The sequence below is a fragment of the Hevea brasiliensis genome, chromosome 8, assembly GCF_030052815.1.
Source record: "Hevea brasiliensis isolate MT/VB/25A 57/8 chromosome 8, ASM3005281v1, whole genome shotgun sequence".
Classification (NCBI taxonomy): Eukaryota; Viridiplantae; Streptophyta; class Magnoliopsida; order Malpighiales; family Euphorbiaceae; genus Hevea; species Hevea brasiliensis.
In genome coordinates this window covers 23,963,417-23,977,995 of record NC_079500.1, presented here as the reverse complement: position 1 = coordinate 23,977,995, position 14,579 = coordinate 23,963,417, and the positions used below count along the sequence as shown (strand labels likewise).

General features: G+C 29.1%; 2 protein-coding genes across 2 annotated transcripts; both read left to right on the top strand.

The window, feature by feature from the left end:
* The first annotated feature begins 2,609 nt into the window (after nt 1-2,609).
* On the top strand, nt 2,610-4,171 carry LOC110641225 (uncharacterized protein At4g06744-like). Its single transcript, XM_021792867.2, has one exon. It carries the CDS (start codon nt 2,736-2,738, stop codon nt 4,146-4,148), a length of 1,413 nt encoding a protein of 470 aa, XP_021648559.2. The 5' UTR covers nt 2,610-2,735; the 3' UTR covers nt 4,149-4,171.
* A 586-nt stretch (nt 4,172-4,757) lies between these two features.
* Nucleotides 4,758-6,445, top strand: LOC110641223 (uncharacterized protein At4g06744-like). Its single transcript, XM_021792865.2, has one exon. The coding sequence runs from the start codon at nt 4,773-4,775 to the stop codon at nt 6,171-6,173; it is 1,401 nt and encodes a 466-aa protein (XP_021648557.2). The 5' UTR covers nt 4,758-4,772; the 3' UTR covers nt 6,174-6,445.
* Nucleotides 6,446-14,579: the final 8,134 nt, after the last annotated feature.

Genomic DNA, 14,579 nt, shown 5'->3' with positions numbered 1-14,579 from the left:
TTTTTAATATATGAACTTATAAATTTAAGAATTTTAAAATTTTTAGAAGATGTGTAAAAAAAATAAAATTAAAGTAAAAATAAATAAATAAATATATATATATATGTTATGTTTTAATGTATAATTATTATATTATAAAATATTTTAAATTTTATTAATAATGATAATATATGTAGTTATTAAATTCAAAACAATAAAATCAAAATATATTTTAAAATGAAATTAAGATTTGCTTTATAAAATAACTATTGTCTTTTTTAATGGGGAAAAAATATGGGACCATATATTTACCAAAAAGCCTTCTATTATTAATAAGAAAAATTATTATTTAATTCTTATATTTTAAGGAAACTAATTATTTGATCTATATATTTTAAAAAATATATTATTTAGTCTTTATATTTTATTCCGATTAAGTTATTTAGTCTATTCATCAAATTGTTCATTAGTCAACGCAATCAAACTGCTATTTAGTTTTTCTATTTTAAAGAAATTAATTATTTGATTCATATAATTTGAAAAACACTACTATTTAATCCGTCTATTTTAGTAAAACTAAGGTCTTTATATTTTGAAAAATATAATATTTTGAAAAAAAAAATTCTTGGATAAAATTGAAAATTTTGCTGTGTGGAGACTATCTAAATTTGCATTTTTTAATTATTCAAATATTTTTATTTAGTACCTTGGATTTTATTTTTGTATTTTCATGTTTCTAAATTATTTAGAGATTTAAGATAACTAATTAACTTTTTTTGTGAAGGCAATCTATACCAATTTTTTTTTATCAAAATACAAAAAGCAAAAAGAGAATGAGAGAAAGAAGAGTGTGGATGGGGAGAAAAATAAAACATGCAAGAGAGAAATAAGAGAGAGAATATTAGGTTAGTTTTGGGATAAAAAAATATTTATGAGACTAAATAATTAATAAAATTAAAATACATGAACTAATTAATGTGTTTTTTAAAATATAAGACTAATTAATTAGTTTCACAAAAATAAAGAGATTAAAAAATAATTTAACTAACATTAATTAATAAAAATAACGAGAAATTAAATAATTTAATAAAAATAAAATATATGAACTAAATAATATATTTTTTTAAAATATAAGAAATAAATAATTAATTTTATTAAAATAAAAAAATTAAATAATATTTTTTTAATTAATAATTGTATTTGTATTTATTATGCAGCTGTTGGTGGGATCGGTGCTGAGATCTTCGTTCAAGTCTTGGTGATATCTTTTAACTAAGTTTATGCTTTCTTGTTGTGTTTAATCTTGCTTTTGCTCGATTTTGTAAGCGATTGCTAAATCCTACTAGCTTTAGTTCAGTTCACCATTTTTGGGTGGCAACGTCCATTGTGGGAGATGCTTGGTCGGGTTGCTGCGCTTGGGTCAACTGACCCGTCACCTTGCTACGTTTTGTTTGGGTTATGGCCTTTGAGTCTTGTATTGGGCTTAGGTGGTGGGCGTTCTAATGCATTCTGGAATGCCTTGTCAAGCGTTTGGGTCTTGTGCTTCTCCCACTGTGTAGTGGCTCATTGTGCAATGAAAGTTTAACGTTACAAGAAAAAAAAACCTGCTTGCACCCAAAAAAGGGGCGAGACTTCTTTTTAGGATGGAGAGATAAAAGGGAAAATTATTATTTAGTTTTTATATTTTAATTAATTATTTATTTAATTTTTATATTTAAAAAATATATTACTTAAGTTTTATATTTTATTTTTATTAAATTATTTAATTTTTTTAGATTTTTTTATTAGTCAAATGAATTTTAGTATTAGTTAAATTATTATGTAGTCTTTTTATTTTTATTAAATAAATTAGTTGATATATATATTTTAAAAATGCACTAGTTAATCCCTTTAATTTAGTTTTGTTAACTCTTTAATCTATTTTATAATATTTTTAAATCCAAATTACTCTAATTCACTCTCTCTTATTTCTCTTTTATCCTTTTTTATTTGTCTCTTTTCATATTTCTTCCTATATGTATCAACATTTTTATTCCCTTCATTCTCTTTTTATTTTTCATCTTTTAATAAAAAATGATATAGAAGGTTAATCAATTCCCATTTCCAAATAATCAAGAAATTTATTTTTTAATAAAGAAAACATAAAAATGATACATAGAAAATTAAATAAAAATATTTGAAACAATTAAAACAAATGTTAGTTCAGATTTGGTCTCCATATAAATTTTCATTTTTATTTAGAAATATATTTTTTAAAATATTATTTTTCAAAATATAAGAATTAATTAATAAATTTTATTAAAATATAAAAATTAAATATTTATTTTTTAAAAAATATAAAGACTAACTAATTAATTTTATTGAAATAGAAATATTAAATAATAGTTTGATGGATATTGACTAATAAAAAATTAAAAAAAAAGCTAAATAATCTAATAAAAGTGAAAATCTAGGGATTAAAATATATTTTTTAAAATATAAAAATTAAATAATTAATTTTATTTTTTTAATTATAAAATAAAACATATAAATTTTTTTTTGTAAAATATATATGAAAATATATAAAGGAAGGATAAAGCGACAACCAGAGGCTACCCGGTCAATTTACGCCAGAACTGTGGTCTGTGGGCATCATCTATACGCTTGCGATTGTTGACTTGCCAGAGCTAATCTATAGAGGCTTTCTATAAAATGTTTCCTTTTCTTATAGCCTTTCAAAGTCTTCGCTCTACCGGTAGAAAAGTAAGGTGTGAGAGATGAGAAGGAATTCTTGCTATATTTTGTTTCTATTTTTCACATTCACTTTTCATTTTTGTTTGATTTTTGAGGTAGCTGGTGAACGTGATCCGCTGATTGGATCACAAAGGGAATCGTTGGAGACAATCATTGGCGGCGGTGGCTATACTGCTGCTCCTCCTCCTGAAATTGAGGATTGCCCAGCGCCTCCACCCCCCCCAGAACCCGTCTGTCCCCCACCACGGCAACATCCACTACCCCCATCACCTCCTCCTCCACGTCCACCCGAACCACCAAAGCTACCACCAAATATATTAAGGGATTATGATACAATTCAGAAATTCAGCAAGAAAATTACTATCGATCCCAAGGGCATAACAAGATCATGGAATAGGGCGGACAAAAATGTCTGTAGATTTGTTGGATTTCAATGTGATTACAGGCCTGACACTGGTGTGCTATCTGTGGCGGCAGCAAACTTCAACGGTTGCAACTTTAGTGGCCCTAACTTTCAGTTAAAAGATTTACTCGATCAGTTGGTGGACTTGTCTATCTTCCACGCAAATTCTAACAATTTCGCTGGCATTTTGCCGAATGAAATGGAATTTCAAAGCATCAAATTCTTATTCGAGCTCGATCTAAGCAACAACAAGTACACGGGTGGATTCCCTATGTCAGTTCTTGGTGCCACCAGCTTAACCTTCTTAGACATCAGGTTCAACTCATTTTCCGGGCCAATTCCAAGAGAACTGTTCAATCTAGACCTAGACGTGCTTTTCCTCAACAACAATCAATTCACTCAACAGCTTCCTGATAATATTGGCTCTACCCCAGCCTTATATCTCACATTCGCTAACAACCACTTCACTAGGCCTATTCCAAGCAGCATAGGCAGAGCTAAAAATCTATTAGAGGTGCTTTTCTTGAACAACAACTTGACAGGGTGCTTGCCATACAAGATTGGTTTCTTGAATGAGTCCACCGTGTTCGATGTAAGCTGCAACAAGCTGACTGGCCCAATACCACACTCATTTGCCTGCTTGACAAAGATAGAGATCCTGAACTTGGCCACGAATGAGTTTTACGGGCCAGTGCCGGAGATGGTGTGCAAGCTCCCAAATCTGCAAAACTTGTCATTGTACGGCAACTATTTCACTCTGGTCGGACCTGAGTGCAGGAAGTTGATTCAGTTGAAGAGGCTTGACGTTGGAAAGAACTGCATTTTAAATCTTCCAAATCAGAGAACAGCAGAACAGTGTAGAGAATTCTTCTCCAAGCACAGGAAATGTCCTAATGAGAAGTCACTCTCAATTATTCCTTGCAGTAAGAACTATCGCAGCACAGCTGCAAAGTTTGATCAGCAATCAACAGTTTCAGCTCCACCACCTAAATCATATGATGCTCTTTCACCACAAAATAAGTTGCGATTTTAATGTTAATGGAGACCCATTTATTACTTGTCTTCTCGATGGGCATTGTGGCTTTGTGTACAAATATAGCTTTTTTTTTTTTCGGGGTAGGGTGATCGAGGACTCAAGCCAAAGTAATATGCATTCAACGCACCAAATCAGGCTAAATTCCCTAATGATTTGTGTAATAATGAGTAACAAATCATGGAATTTCCAAACTTGTTCAGATTTCAGAACTTAGGTTTCTTGGTTATCATTGGGACTGCTAGGTTTGAAAATCAAAACTTATTAAACACTCAATTATAAGATTATTAATTTTTGGATAACTTATATTATTAATTAATATATAAATAAAAATAAATTTAATATAGTAATTAAAAAACTATACTATTGTACCATAATATATTTTAAGTTAAATTGTAAAATATTTTTTAATATTTACTTTTTTTTTTTTTAAGAAAAGAACAGTTATATAACGCGTAGTGTGTTACCACACTGCTTTGGAGATATTTTATGGTATCTCTCTTGGAAATGGAAGCATCAATCACGCCCCAATGTTGAAAAAGGTTTCTTGGCTAGTGGGAATCATCAATACGCTCGTGAATCTTGACTTACCACAACTATCCTTTGGAGTCTTTTATCTATAAAATGTTGCCCTTTTCTTGGTATAGTCTTGCAAGGTCTCTGCTCTACAGGGAGAAAAGGAGTGAGAGAGAGATGGGTAGCAAATCTTGCTTCTCTTTCTTTTTACTTTTCGCAATCTTTTTTCATTCATGTTTGATTTATGAGGTAGCTGGTGATCATCATCCATTGATTGGATCGCAAAGGGAAGCACTGGAGATAACCATTGGCGGTGGTCCCGCTCCTCCAGCTGAAAATGAGAATTGCCTACCTCCTCCTCCTCCTCCTTCTTGTTTGCCGCCAAATATCTTAAGGGATTATGATACAATTCAGAATTTCAGTAAAGCAATTACGTGCGACCCCAACGGCATAACAAGATCATGGAACAGGGCAGACAGAAATGTCTGTAGATTTGATGGCTTTACTTGTGCTGAAAGGCCAGACACTCGTGTGCTATCTGTGGTAGCAGCAAACTTCAACGGTTACAACTTTGGTGGCCCTAACTTACAGGTAAAAGATTTACTCGATCAGTTGGTGGACTTGTCTATCTGCCACGCAAATTCCAACAATTTCGCTGGCAATTTGCCGAATGAAAGGGAATTGCAAAACATCAAATTCTTATTCGAGCTCGATCTAAGCAACAACAAGTACACGGGTGGATTCCCCATGTCAGTTATTGGTGCCACCAGATTAACCTTCTTAGACATCAGGTTCAACTCATTTTCCGGGCCAATTCCAAGAGAACTGTTCAATCTAGACCTGGACGTGCTTTTCCTCAACAACAACCAATTCACTCAGCAGCTTCCTGATAATATTGGCTCTACCCCAGCCGTATATCTCACTTTAGCTAACAACTATTTCAGTGGGCCTATTCCAAGCAGCATTGGCAGTGCCAAAAATCTACAAGAGGTACTTTTCTTGAACAACAACTTCACAGGGTGCTTGCCATACGAGATTGGTTTCTTGAATAATTCCACTTTGTTTGATGTGAGCTGCAACAAGCTGACGGGCCCAATACCACACTCATTTGCCTGCTTGGCAAAGATACAGATCCTGAACTTGGCCACGAATGAGTTTTACGGGCCAGTGCCGGAGATGGTGTGCAAACTACCATATCTGCAAAACTTGTCCTTGTCAGGGAACTATTTCACTCAGGTTGGACCTGAATGCAGGAAGTTGATTCAGTTGAAGAGGCTTGATGTTAGCAACAACTGCATTTTAGACCTTCCAAATCAGAAATCAGCACAAATGTGTAGAGAATTCTTCTCCATGCACAAGCAATGTCCTAATGAGAAGTCACTCAATATTGTTCCTTGTTTGAAGGACTACCGCAAAGCATCGACCATGTTTGATCAAAAATCAACTTTTGCAGCTACACCACCTAGATCATATGATGCTCTGTCACCGCAAAATAATTTCCGATTTTAATATTTTTAAAGATACCCATTTAGGAATGTTTTCTTGATGGGCATATATTGTCGCTATGTAATATGTTCTCGGATGTGGGCTAATTTTCTTTTTAATTTTTAGTTTTTTTTTTGGTTGATTTAGCTTGATAATTTGTAATGAATGATCCTTCTAAGTCAACTATGCATTCAGTCAAATGTATTGTTCTGGTTTAGATGATATTTCCCCTTCCTTTGCTTAGTGTCTCTTTTTCCCACAATATATGTACTTAACGGATATATTTTAATTGTTTATTATGATAAGTTCCACATAGAATTATTATAATTAATAGTCATAATCAAATATATATATATATATATATATATATATATATATATATATATATATATTATAGCAATTCTATCCTAAAATTTTCTGAACAGAAATTTCTCCCATTTTGAGGTCAACCATCATCACTTGAGTATAGATAATAAGTAGAAATAAAAGGGCTGTTCACTAGTGAAAAATTGGGACAATTTAATTTCATTGAATTTTTTTTTTAAATTTAACTAATATTTGTAAACTGTTTTAAATTGTTTTCCTTTATAATAAAATTATGTTTCCAAATAAATATAATGACTTTTTAATAACTAAAATTAAACTATAACTTTTTATATTTAGAAAAAATTATTTATAATGATAAAAAAATAATTATATTATTATAAAATAAATGAATAATAAATATTAAAAATTTTTAAAATAAAATAAAATTTTAAATATATTTTACAATAATTTATTTTTTTAATTATAAAAGACAAATAATTTTTATTTTTAAATTAAAAAATTATTTTTTATTATTTACTAGCGAACACATTGTCTAAAATAAATAACAATTGTAGTTTACTTAAAAAAGAAAATAAAAAATAAAAAATTATTTTCCACAAATAAATCAGTCTAAGGACCGGAATATGGTTCTAAATTTTGTTATTATCTCATTAATTCAATATAATTTCCAAATATACCATTTTTTTTAAACGAGAAAATAAATTCTCCATTGATGAGCATGAAAACAAGGTCTGAAACCTAAATTCAAAGGAAAAAAAGCTACAAAACTTTTAATCCAACCTTATATACAATCCTCGTACCCAGCTACATCAAAGCCCTATGACCATATGGGTTAGTACCCAAATCCACATTTTCATCCACCATAGTAGAAGCGAATCCACTACCTCAACAAAAAAACGTCGACAACCCAGGAGAGAGCTGCATAACACAAAGCTTAAAGCACACATGCAAACTGAACAGCAGTAAGGGGAGAAACAATCACCCCCTCCCCATTAGTCGATCTGTCCAGAGTTACGCGCGTTCTCACCAAAGGGATCAGCAACAGGAAAGTTTTGCAGCAATGCAAAGACACCCAAGTATAAGAATCAGTGCTGGAATGGATTGGTAATAACTAATCATAAACTTATGCATCTCATTCTTATATAGCCGTAACGGAGTCGGAGTCGGAGTAGAGTCCGCAACCAACCGATGCCACCACTGCTGATGAAGCCAGTCGAAGGGAATAACTCCCTAAACCATAGATTAAAACGGTTGTGCAGCCTGCCTCAAAACCCTCACGATTAAGCCCAAAAGCTAGTAGATCAATAAAACTAAACCCAAATCAAAACTATACAACACCAAAAGAGGATAGGGAAGCCGCCCGTCAGGAAAGTGGAAGAAACCATCCCCTGTCTCAAGGAACGGGTAAAATATAAGTGAAAATCACCTGTTCTTTTAATTAAAATCTGAATAATATTTTTAAAATTTAAATTTATTTTAAATTTAATTAAAATTTATTTTTAATTACTTAAATTTATTAATCTGCGTAAAAATTATTTTTATTAATAATTTATATTTTAAAATTTTAATAATTTCATAAAATATTTAAATTTTATTTTATTTAAAATAAAATATATAAAAATTTATAAATATTATTATAAAAAAATATATTTTATATTTAACAAATTATTTATATAAATAAGTTTGAATGATAAATATTTAATATGTAAAATTTAAATTATTTTTAAATATTATTTTTTAAATTTAAACATAATTCAAATTCAATTATATATTACTCAAATAGAATTTGACCGAATCGGGTACTTACAAAACCCGACTTGTAAGTATACCTACCCTACCCTACCCTTTGAGCAAGAGATGATGACTGACAAGACCAAAAACTATAAAAACGTGAAATATCTTTCAAAGTTAATCGTTAGATATTATTTTTATAAATTTTAATATTTAAAAAGGGTCTGTTATTAATTTAGATTTTAAAGTTAATATTTAACTTTAAAGAAAATATAAATACTAATAAAGTAAAAAGTTCTCAACATTTTCATAATAAATTTCATTTTTATGTTTTAAAATTGATCATTTTGGTTTTTATAATTTAATAATAAATGCAAAATATTTTTTCCTTAATTAAGAATTTCTCTTTATATTTTAGTCTCTAACATTAATTTAATTACGTTTCAATATTTAAATTATTACACCATAAAATATTTTAATTTTAAAATTTTATATTTTTATTAATATTGATAATATATGTAATATTATAGCCAAAATAATAAAAATAAAATATATTTTAAAATAAAGTTAAGAATTGTTTTATAAAGCAACTATTGCCTTTTTCTAAGTGGCAAAAATGTGGGGGGCCATTTATGTTACCAAAAGCCTTCTCTTAATAATTGTATTTGTAATTGATTAGATTAATGGCCATAGTTGACCCCAAATCCACTAGCACCACATTTGGAAGGAGGAAGAGAAGAGTAAAAAAGGTGGAGAATTATAAATTTTAAATATATAAATTTTTTTATTAATGTTATTAATAAATTTTATATAACTAAAAAAATACACTTTCTTCATTACTTTTACATATTATCTAATATTTTATATGATAATTCAGAAAGTAATTGAATCACTTATATTATAATAAGATACTTCTTAATTTGACTAATTAAAAAAAAAAGGTGTTAAGATGAGTTTAGAAAATTATATAAATGTTTAATTAAGATAAGAATAAAATTGAAAAAAAAAATATTAATCTTTTAAAAAAGATAAATAATTATATATAAAATAATTTTTAAAATTTTAGGTATTAATTAAAAAATTTTACTTTAAAGGAGATAATTTAAGCAATAAAAGAGATTCGTTTAGTATTAAAAATTTTAACCCTAACATAAATGTGATAAAATACTTTTAAATATATATACATATGAAATATATAATATTTCCTACCGATTATGTAATAAGTTTATCTATATATTCATTTTTTGCTTAAAAGAAAAGTTTTAGAAAAATATTTTATTATTTTTAAGTATTGAATTCATTTTTTAATTATTTTTTATTTTTAATATTTTAATTAATATATTATAAAAATAATTTTTAAAAAATAATTCTAATAATAATGTGAAACTGGCCATCCCCTCAAATTTCGGCGTTAAACCACCGAAAATATAGGGAAATGTCTGTGTAAAGGAAAAAAAGGATAATGTCATACAGATCTTGTGCCCAATTCACGCGGCCTCGTATATGGACATGCAGCTCTCAGCTGGAAGCAACCCACCAAGCTTGTGCTTGCCTGATTTGACGTGGCCTAGAATCTTTCCTCATGGAGGTTAAAACGGTCTTTTCAAATTATATTCTTAGCTTCATTAAAAAATAATATTGATTTTACATCATCTTTTATTGAAAATTAAATATATAAATAAACATTTAAACATTTAATGACACTCTTAATTTATATTATTTACTTTTTATTTTTTATGATATTTCACCCCTTTTTCTTTTATTAAATAATTTTTATTTACACTAACATTATTGAAATGCTATATATTTACATAATTCATTAATTGAAGAAATTTATATTTTACATATAATAAATAAACTTAAGGTATTTAATATACTAAAATAAACATTAGAATAACCTTTTTTAGTAAGAATATATGAAACAATTTATATCTTTTCAATTCAAAGCAATAATTTATTTTAAATTATATAGAGACAAAATTGCCCTCAAAAAAAAAAAGAACCCTGAACTTTTTGAATATTCATTAACAGTCCTTTTCCGCGCTCAAGCTCAACCCTCTTCAATTTTCATTGTGGATGGTGACGGATTAGATATTTTTGATATGGTATAATGGAAACTCATAACATGTTTAAATAAATAAATAATTAAATATAATATATATATATATATATATATATATATAAATTTTATAATAATATTATAAAATTATATATATATATATTATAATTTAAATAAATAAAATTTAAATATTTTATAAAATTATTATTTTAAATATTAATTATTTATAACAAAATATATTTATATAAATTATTAATTAAAAAATATAAAATTAAACGAATTTAAATATTTATATAATAATAATAATAATTAGATTTAAAATAAATTAAAAAAATTTGATAAAATTTAATTGAATTTGAGAGGTATTCAACGATTTCTTGCTCACAAACATGTACACCATCTTCATTTAAAGCCATTCAAATACTAACCTTAACAAGAAGACGTAAAATTAACTCATGCTCAAAATTATTACAACAGAGTAGATAAAAAACCCACTAATCATCTCTCTATTTTCCTTTTTCATTTTATGGGATTATTGATTGGGAAAAAAAAAATAAAGATGAAATGGGCTTTTCTTTCTCTCATAAGTAGAAATTAAGGTTGCCTTTGGTTCAAAATGCTATAGTTTTCGAGAGATATATTTTTCGAAAATCATATTTTCTGTGAATTTATTTCGTAGGAAGCATAATATAAACATATTTGATATATAAATTAATTTTTCAGAATATAAATTTGCTTTTAAATTATAAAAAAAAATCTCACAATATAAATTAAAGTATAATAAATTACAGAATAAATTGATAAATTATATTGCATTTAACATTGGAAGTGTAACTTACTAAGTCTCTCTATATCGTCCCAAATTTTTAAATAGTTATTTTATGTATAAATTTTGATATTTTAATATATTAAATATTATAATATTTTAATTTGAATTTTCTGAATTTTTAAAATTGAGTTTTTATTTTTCAAGGTAATTAATTTCAATGATTTTTAAAAATTAATTTAAAGACCATGTGGCAAGTTTGAGAATATTTTGGACTTTTATAAATTTTTCTGAGTTTTCTGTAATTTTTTATGAAATTTTCGCACCCAAGGCAAAACAAAAATCAAATTTTGGATGTCCTGAATCGAACTGGCCGAATCAAACTAATCCGAATCGGACCAATCCCTTTTCTTTTCTTCCCTTCTTCCCGCGCTGCACAACCTCTCTTCTTCTTTTCTCTCTCCTCCCTTCTCCCCACTGCCACCCACCACCTCCCTCGCCTTCCTCCCTTGTTGGCGCACCTCCAACACCCCTTCCCTATCGCCGACAACCCCTCTCCAGTGAGAAAACGCGTCTCAAACTCCCCTCACGCGTGGGCGACCCTTCAACTTCCTTTGTCGATTTTGGCCACCAATTGGACAGGGTTCTGTTTCCTTTTTGTTCTATACCTCACAAGCTTCCCATAGACACCAATTTCATTAATTTTCATCAAGCAGTTTGTGCGAATCAAGCCTGAAAAGTTTTAGCCCTTTTTGACTTTTAGGTTAGATTGATCCCAAACCGTAAATTCTACCAAAATTTCAAGACCACCAGCGTATCCTACACGTCAAAAGCTTTGCAACGACACCAATTTGAAATTTTTTCGACACTAAAATTTTGGTGAGTCCCATGAATTTGTCAATGATTTTTTGTGTCTTTATTGAGTCTTTTAAATTAAATAAAAATTATATTATAGCTTCTGGTGTTGTGGGTTTCACGTAGATGTTTTTCATTTCTAAGAAATTTTACCGGCAACCAGGACTGCAATTTTAGACCAGACACATGGGCTGCCAAACCCACTTAGGAAGTGGGTCAATATTACAGTGCTTTCCACCATTTTAGATGCCTCAAAAGCGTTCTAGGTGTTAGAATTAGTGTAGGTAAACCTGAACTCCAAATTTTCTTTTTTTACATAATGCTGAGTTTAGAATAAAATCTATAAAATATTCGTGAGTAGCCCAAAATTTATAATTTCAGTTTTAATAGTAGAATGGCATTGTTAAAGACTACAGAGAATGATTATAGAAGTTTTGGGGTTAATTTGAATAGTTTTTGCAAAATGTTAGTTTTAAACTAAATAGTTAAACTATGTAGTTATGTGAGAATTAACTGGTTTAATAGGCCCAGAAGGGGCTATAACACCCCCTCACCCGTCTACAGTGTAGCCGAGCAAGGCGTGTCACACAGAGTGCTAGAACACCTGATCTTATCTTATTTCATTTCAGTTTTTTTTTTTGATATATTTATTCAAAAATGGTTTAGGCACTAACGCTATTTATTAAAGTCTGACTAATGTGGTAAATACCATATGGTCTCAATAATCATAATCACAGTCTTATTCATAATCACACTCTGCTCTTATATCGAAATACTCAATTTCATCAATGTACCTAATTTGCAACTAATTGCATAAAATCACAGTCTACATGTTATACAGTTTAATTAAATCACAGAATTATTCAATACAATTTCTTAATTTGAATTACAACATAAGAAATAATTAAAATATACAAAATACATTATATACTTAATGTGAGCCCTATCTACATGCATTGCTGAGGAGGTGACAACCTTGAACTCTTCTGACACTTCTACAGATCTGGACTCCAAAAATCTCAGTCAACTGTCTACTGGTTTTACCTTCAGTACCTGCGCGAGGAAACAATTCCATCGCGCTAAGCATTTCTGCTTAGTGGTGCAATAATACAACAATGAAATAATATATACAAATAAAAAAAGAAATAAATCATAATTCGGATACTCATGAATCAATTTAATTTGGTACGGTATTTTTAATATAAACTATCTTATATACTAGTTTGTTCCTCTTTGGAAGTACTAAGTTTATAACCTTTCAGTAATATTATCCAGTATATAAATTATTCTAATTGTATTATATTTTAAGTCTCTACGATTCTGCAAATTATATTTTTGTTATGTTTCTATTGCTAATCTCTTTTACTCATTTCATTCAATACTTAACTTAATTGTACTGAAATTTTATTATATTTAACTTAACTTAACTGCCTGAATTGAATAATGTTTTAATTGACTGCCCGTGTAGCCTATACAACTGACCAGATTGAATAAATGGTTAAAATAGCACTGGGTACCTAGTACCTCGGGCCGTCACACCATCGGTCACAAAGTACCTCCCGATGTGCAAACAGTGTGGCTAAGAAGCCATATAATAAATCAGGCAATAAGCCAAGTATAACAACATAATCCGTATAGCCATAGGTTATTAAAATCCGTATAGCCATAGGCTATTAAAATCACAGTGTGACATAATAAGCCATAAAATACAGTGTGGCGTGAAGCCATTTACAGTACAACTGTCAGTACCCTATTGGCATGTCAACCTATCCAAATTAGTCAACTAGGCAAGACTAGGGCATTTACAAGCTTAAATATTTAATTCTTTATTTTTAGGGTTTATAGGTCATTATGCCTTTCACTGATCAACAAAAATGTTGACCTTTTTATGCATCATGGATAGGTTGATTCTAGTATCAATATGTCACAATTTGCATCTCAATATGTTGCTAATATAGTACATTTTACAATTCTCACAAGTTGGCATTTATTGCCAATTTTATTTCTAAGACTTATTGCATGATAATGTCAATTTTTCAGTTTTGGTATGCTAGATTGATCTAGCTAAATGTTCTGTTTCCCTTGATTTTTAGTTTCTGGTCAAAGAAGCAAATTTATAGGTCTATATCTTATTGAATTTTTGCCACTGATTTCATGTCATTCTGAGTTGTATAGACCAAGATATAGTCAATTTACTAAAGCTGGACAAATTGCATTTTTAATGTAAAGTTAGGTCATTTTTAGGTCAAACTCAATTCTGGCAGATTTGGTACCCTAACTTGGGCAAGCAAATTGACTTGGTTTTGGTCATTTCTGGGCTTTGGTGTCTTCATAAGAGTTGTAGCTCTATATCTAAGCTTTCCATTGATATAAATTTCAGGTCATTTGGACTTGTTTACAGTGAGTTATGGCCAAATGAGTGACTACTGCTCATATGGTCAAATTATGGGTTGCAATAGTTCTGGACAGTTTTGATACCTCAACTTATGCAAGCGATTTGACTTAGTAAATGATAATTCTGGATTCTGTGATCTTCACTAAAGTTGTAGCCCTATGTCTAAGCTTTCCATTGATATAAAATTCAGGTCTTTTGGACCTGTCTACATGGAGTTATAACCAATTACGTGATTACTGTTCATATGATCAGATTTTAGATTTGCAAGGTTGCAATTCCGGATTAGGTCAATTTTCT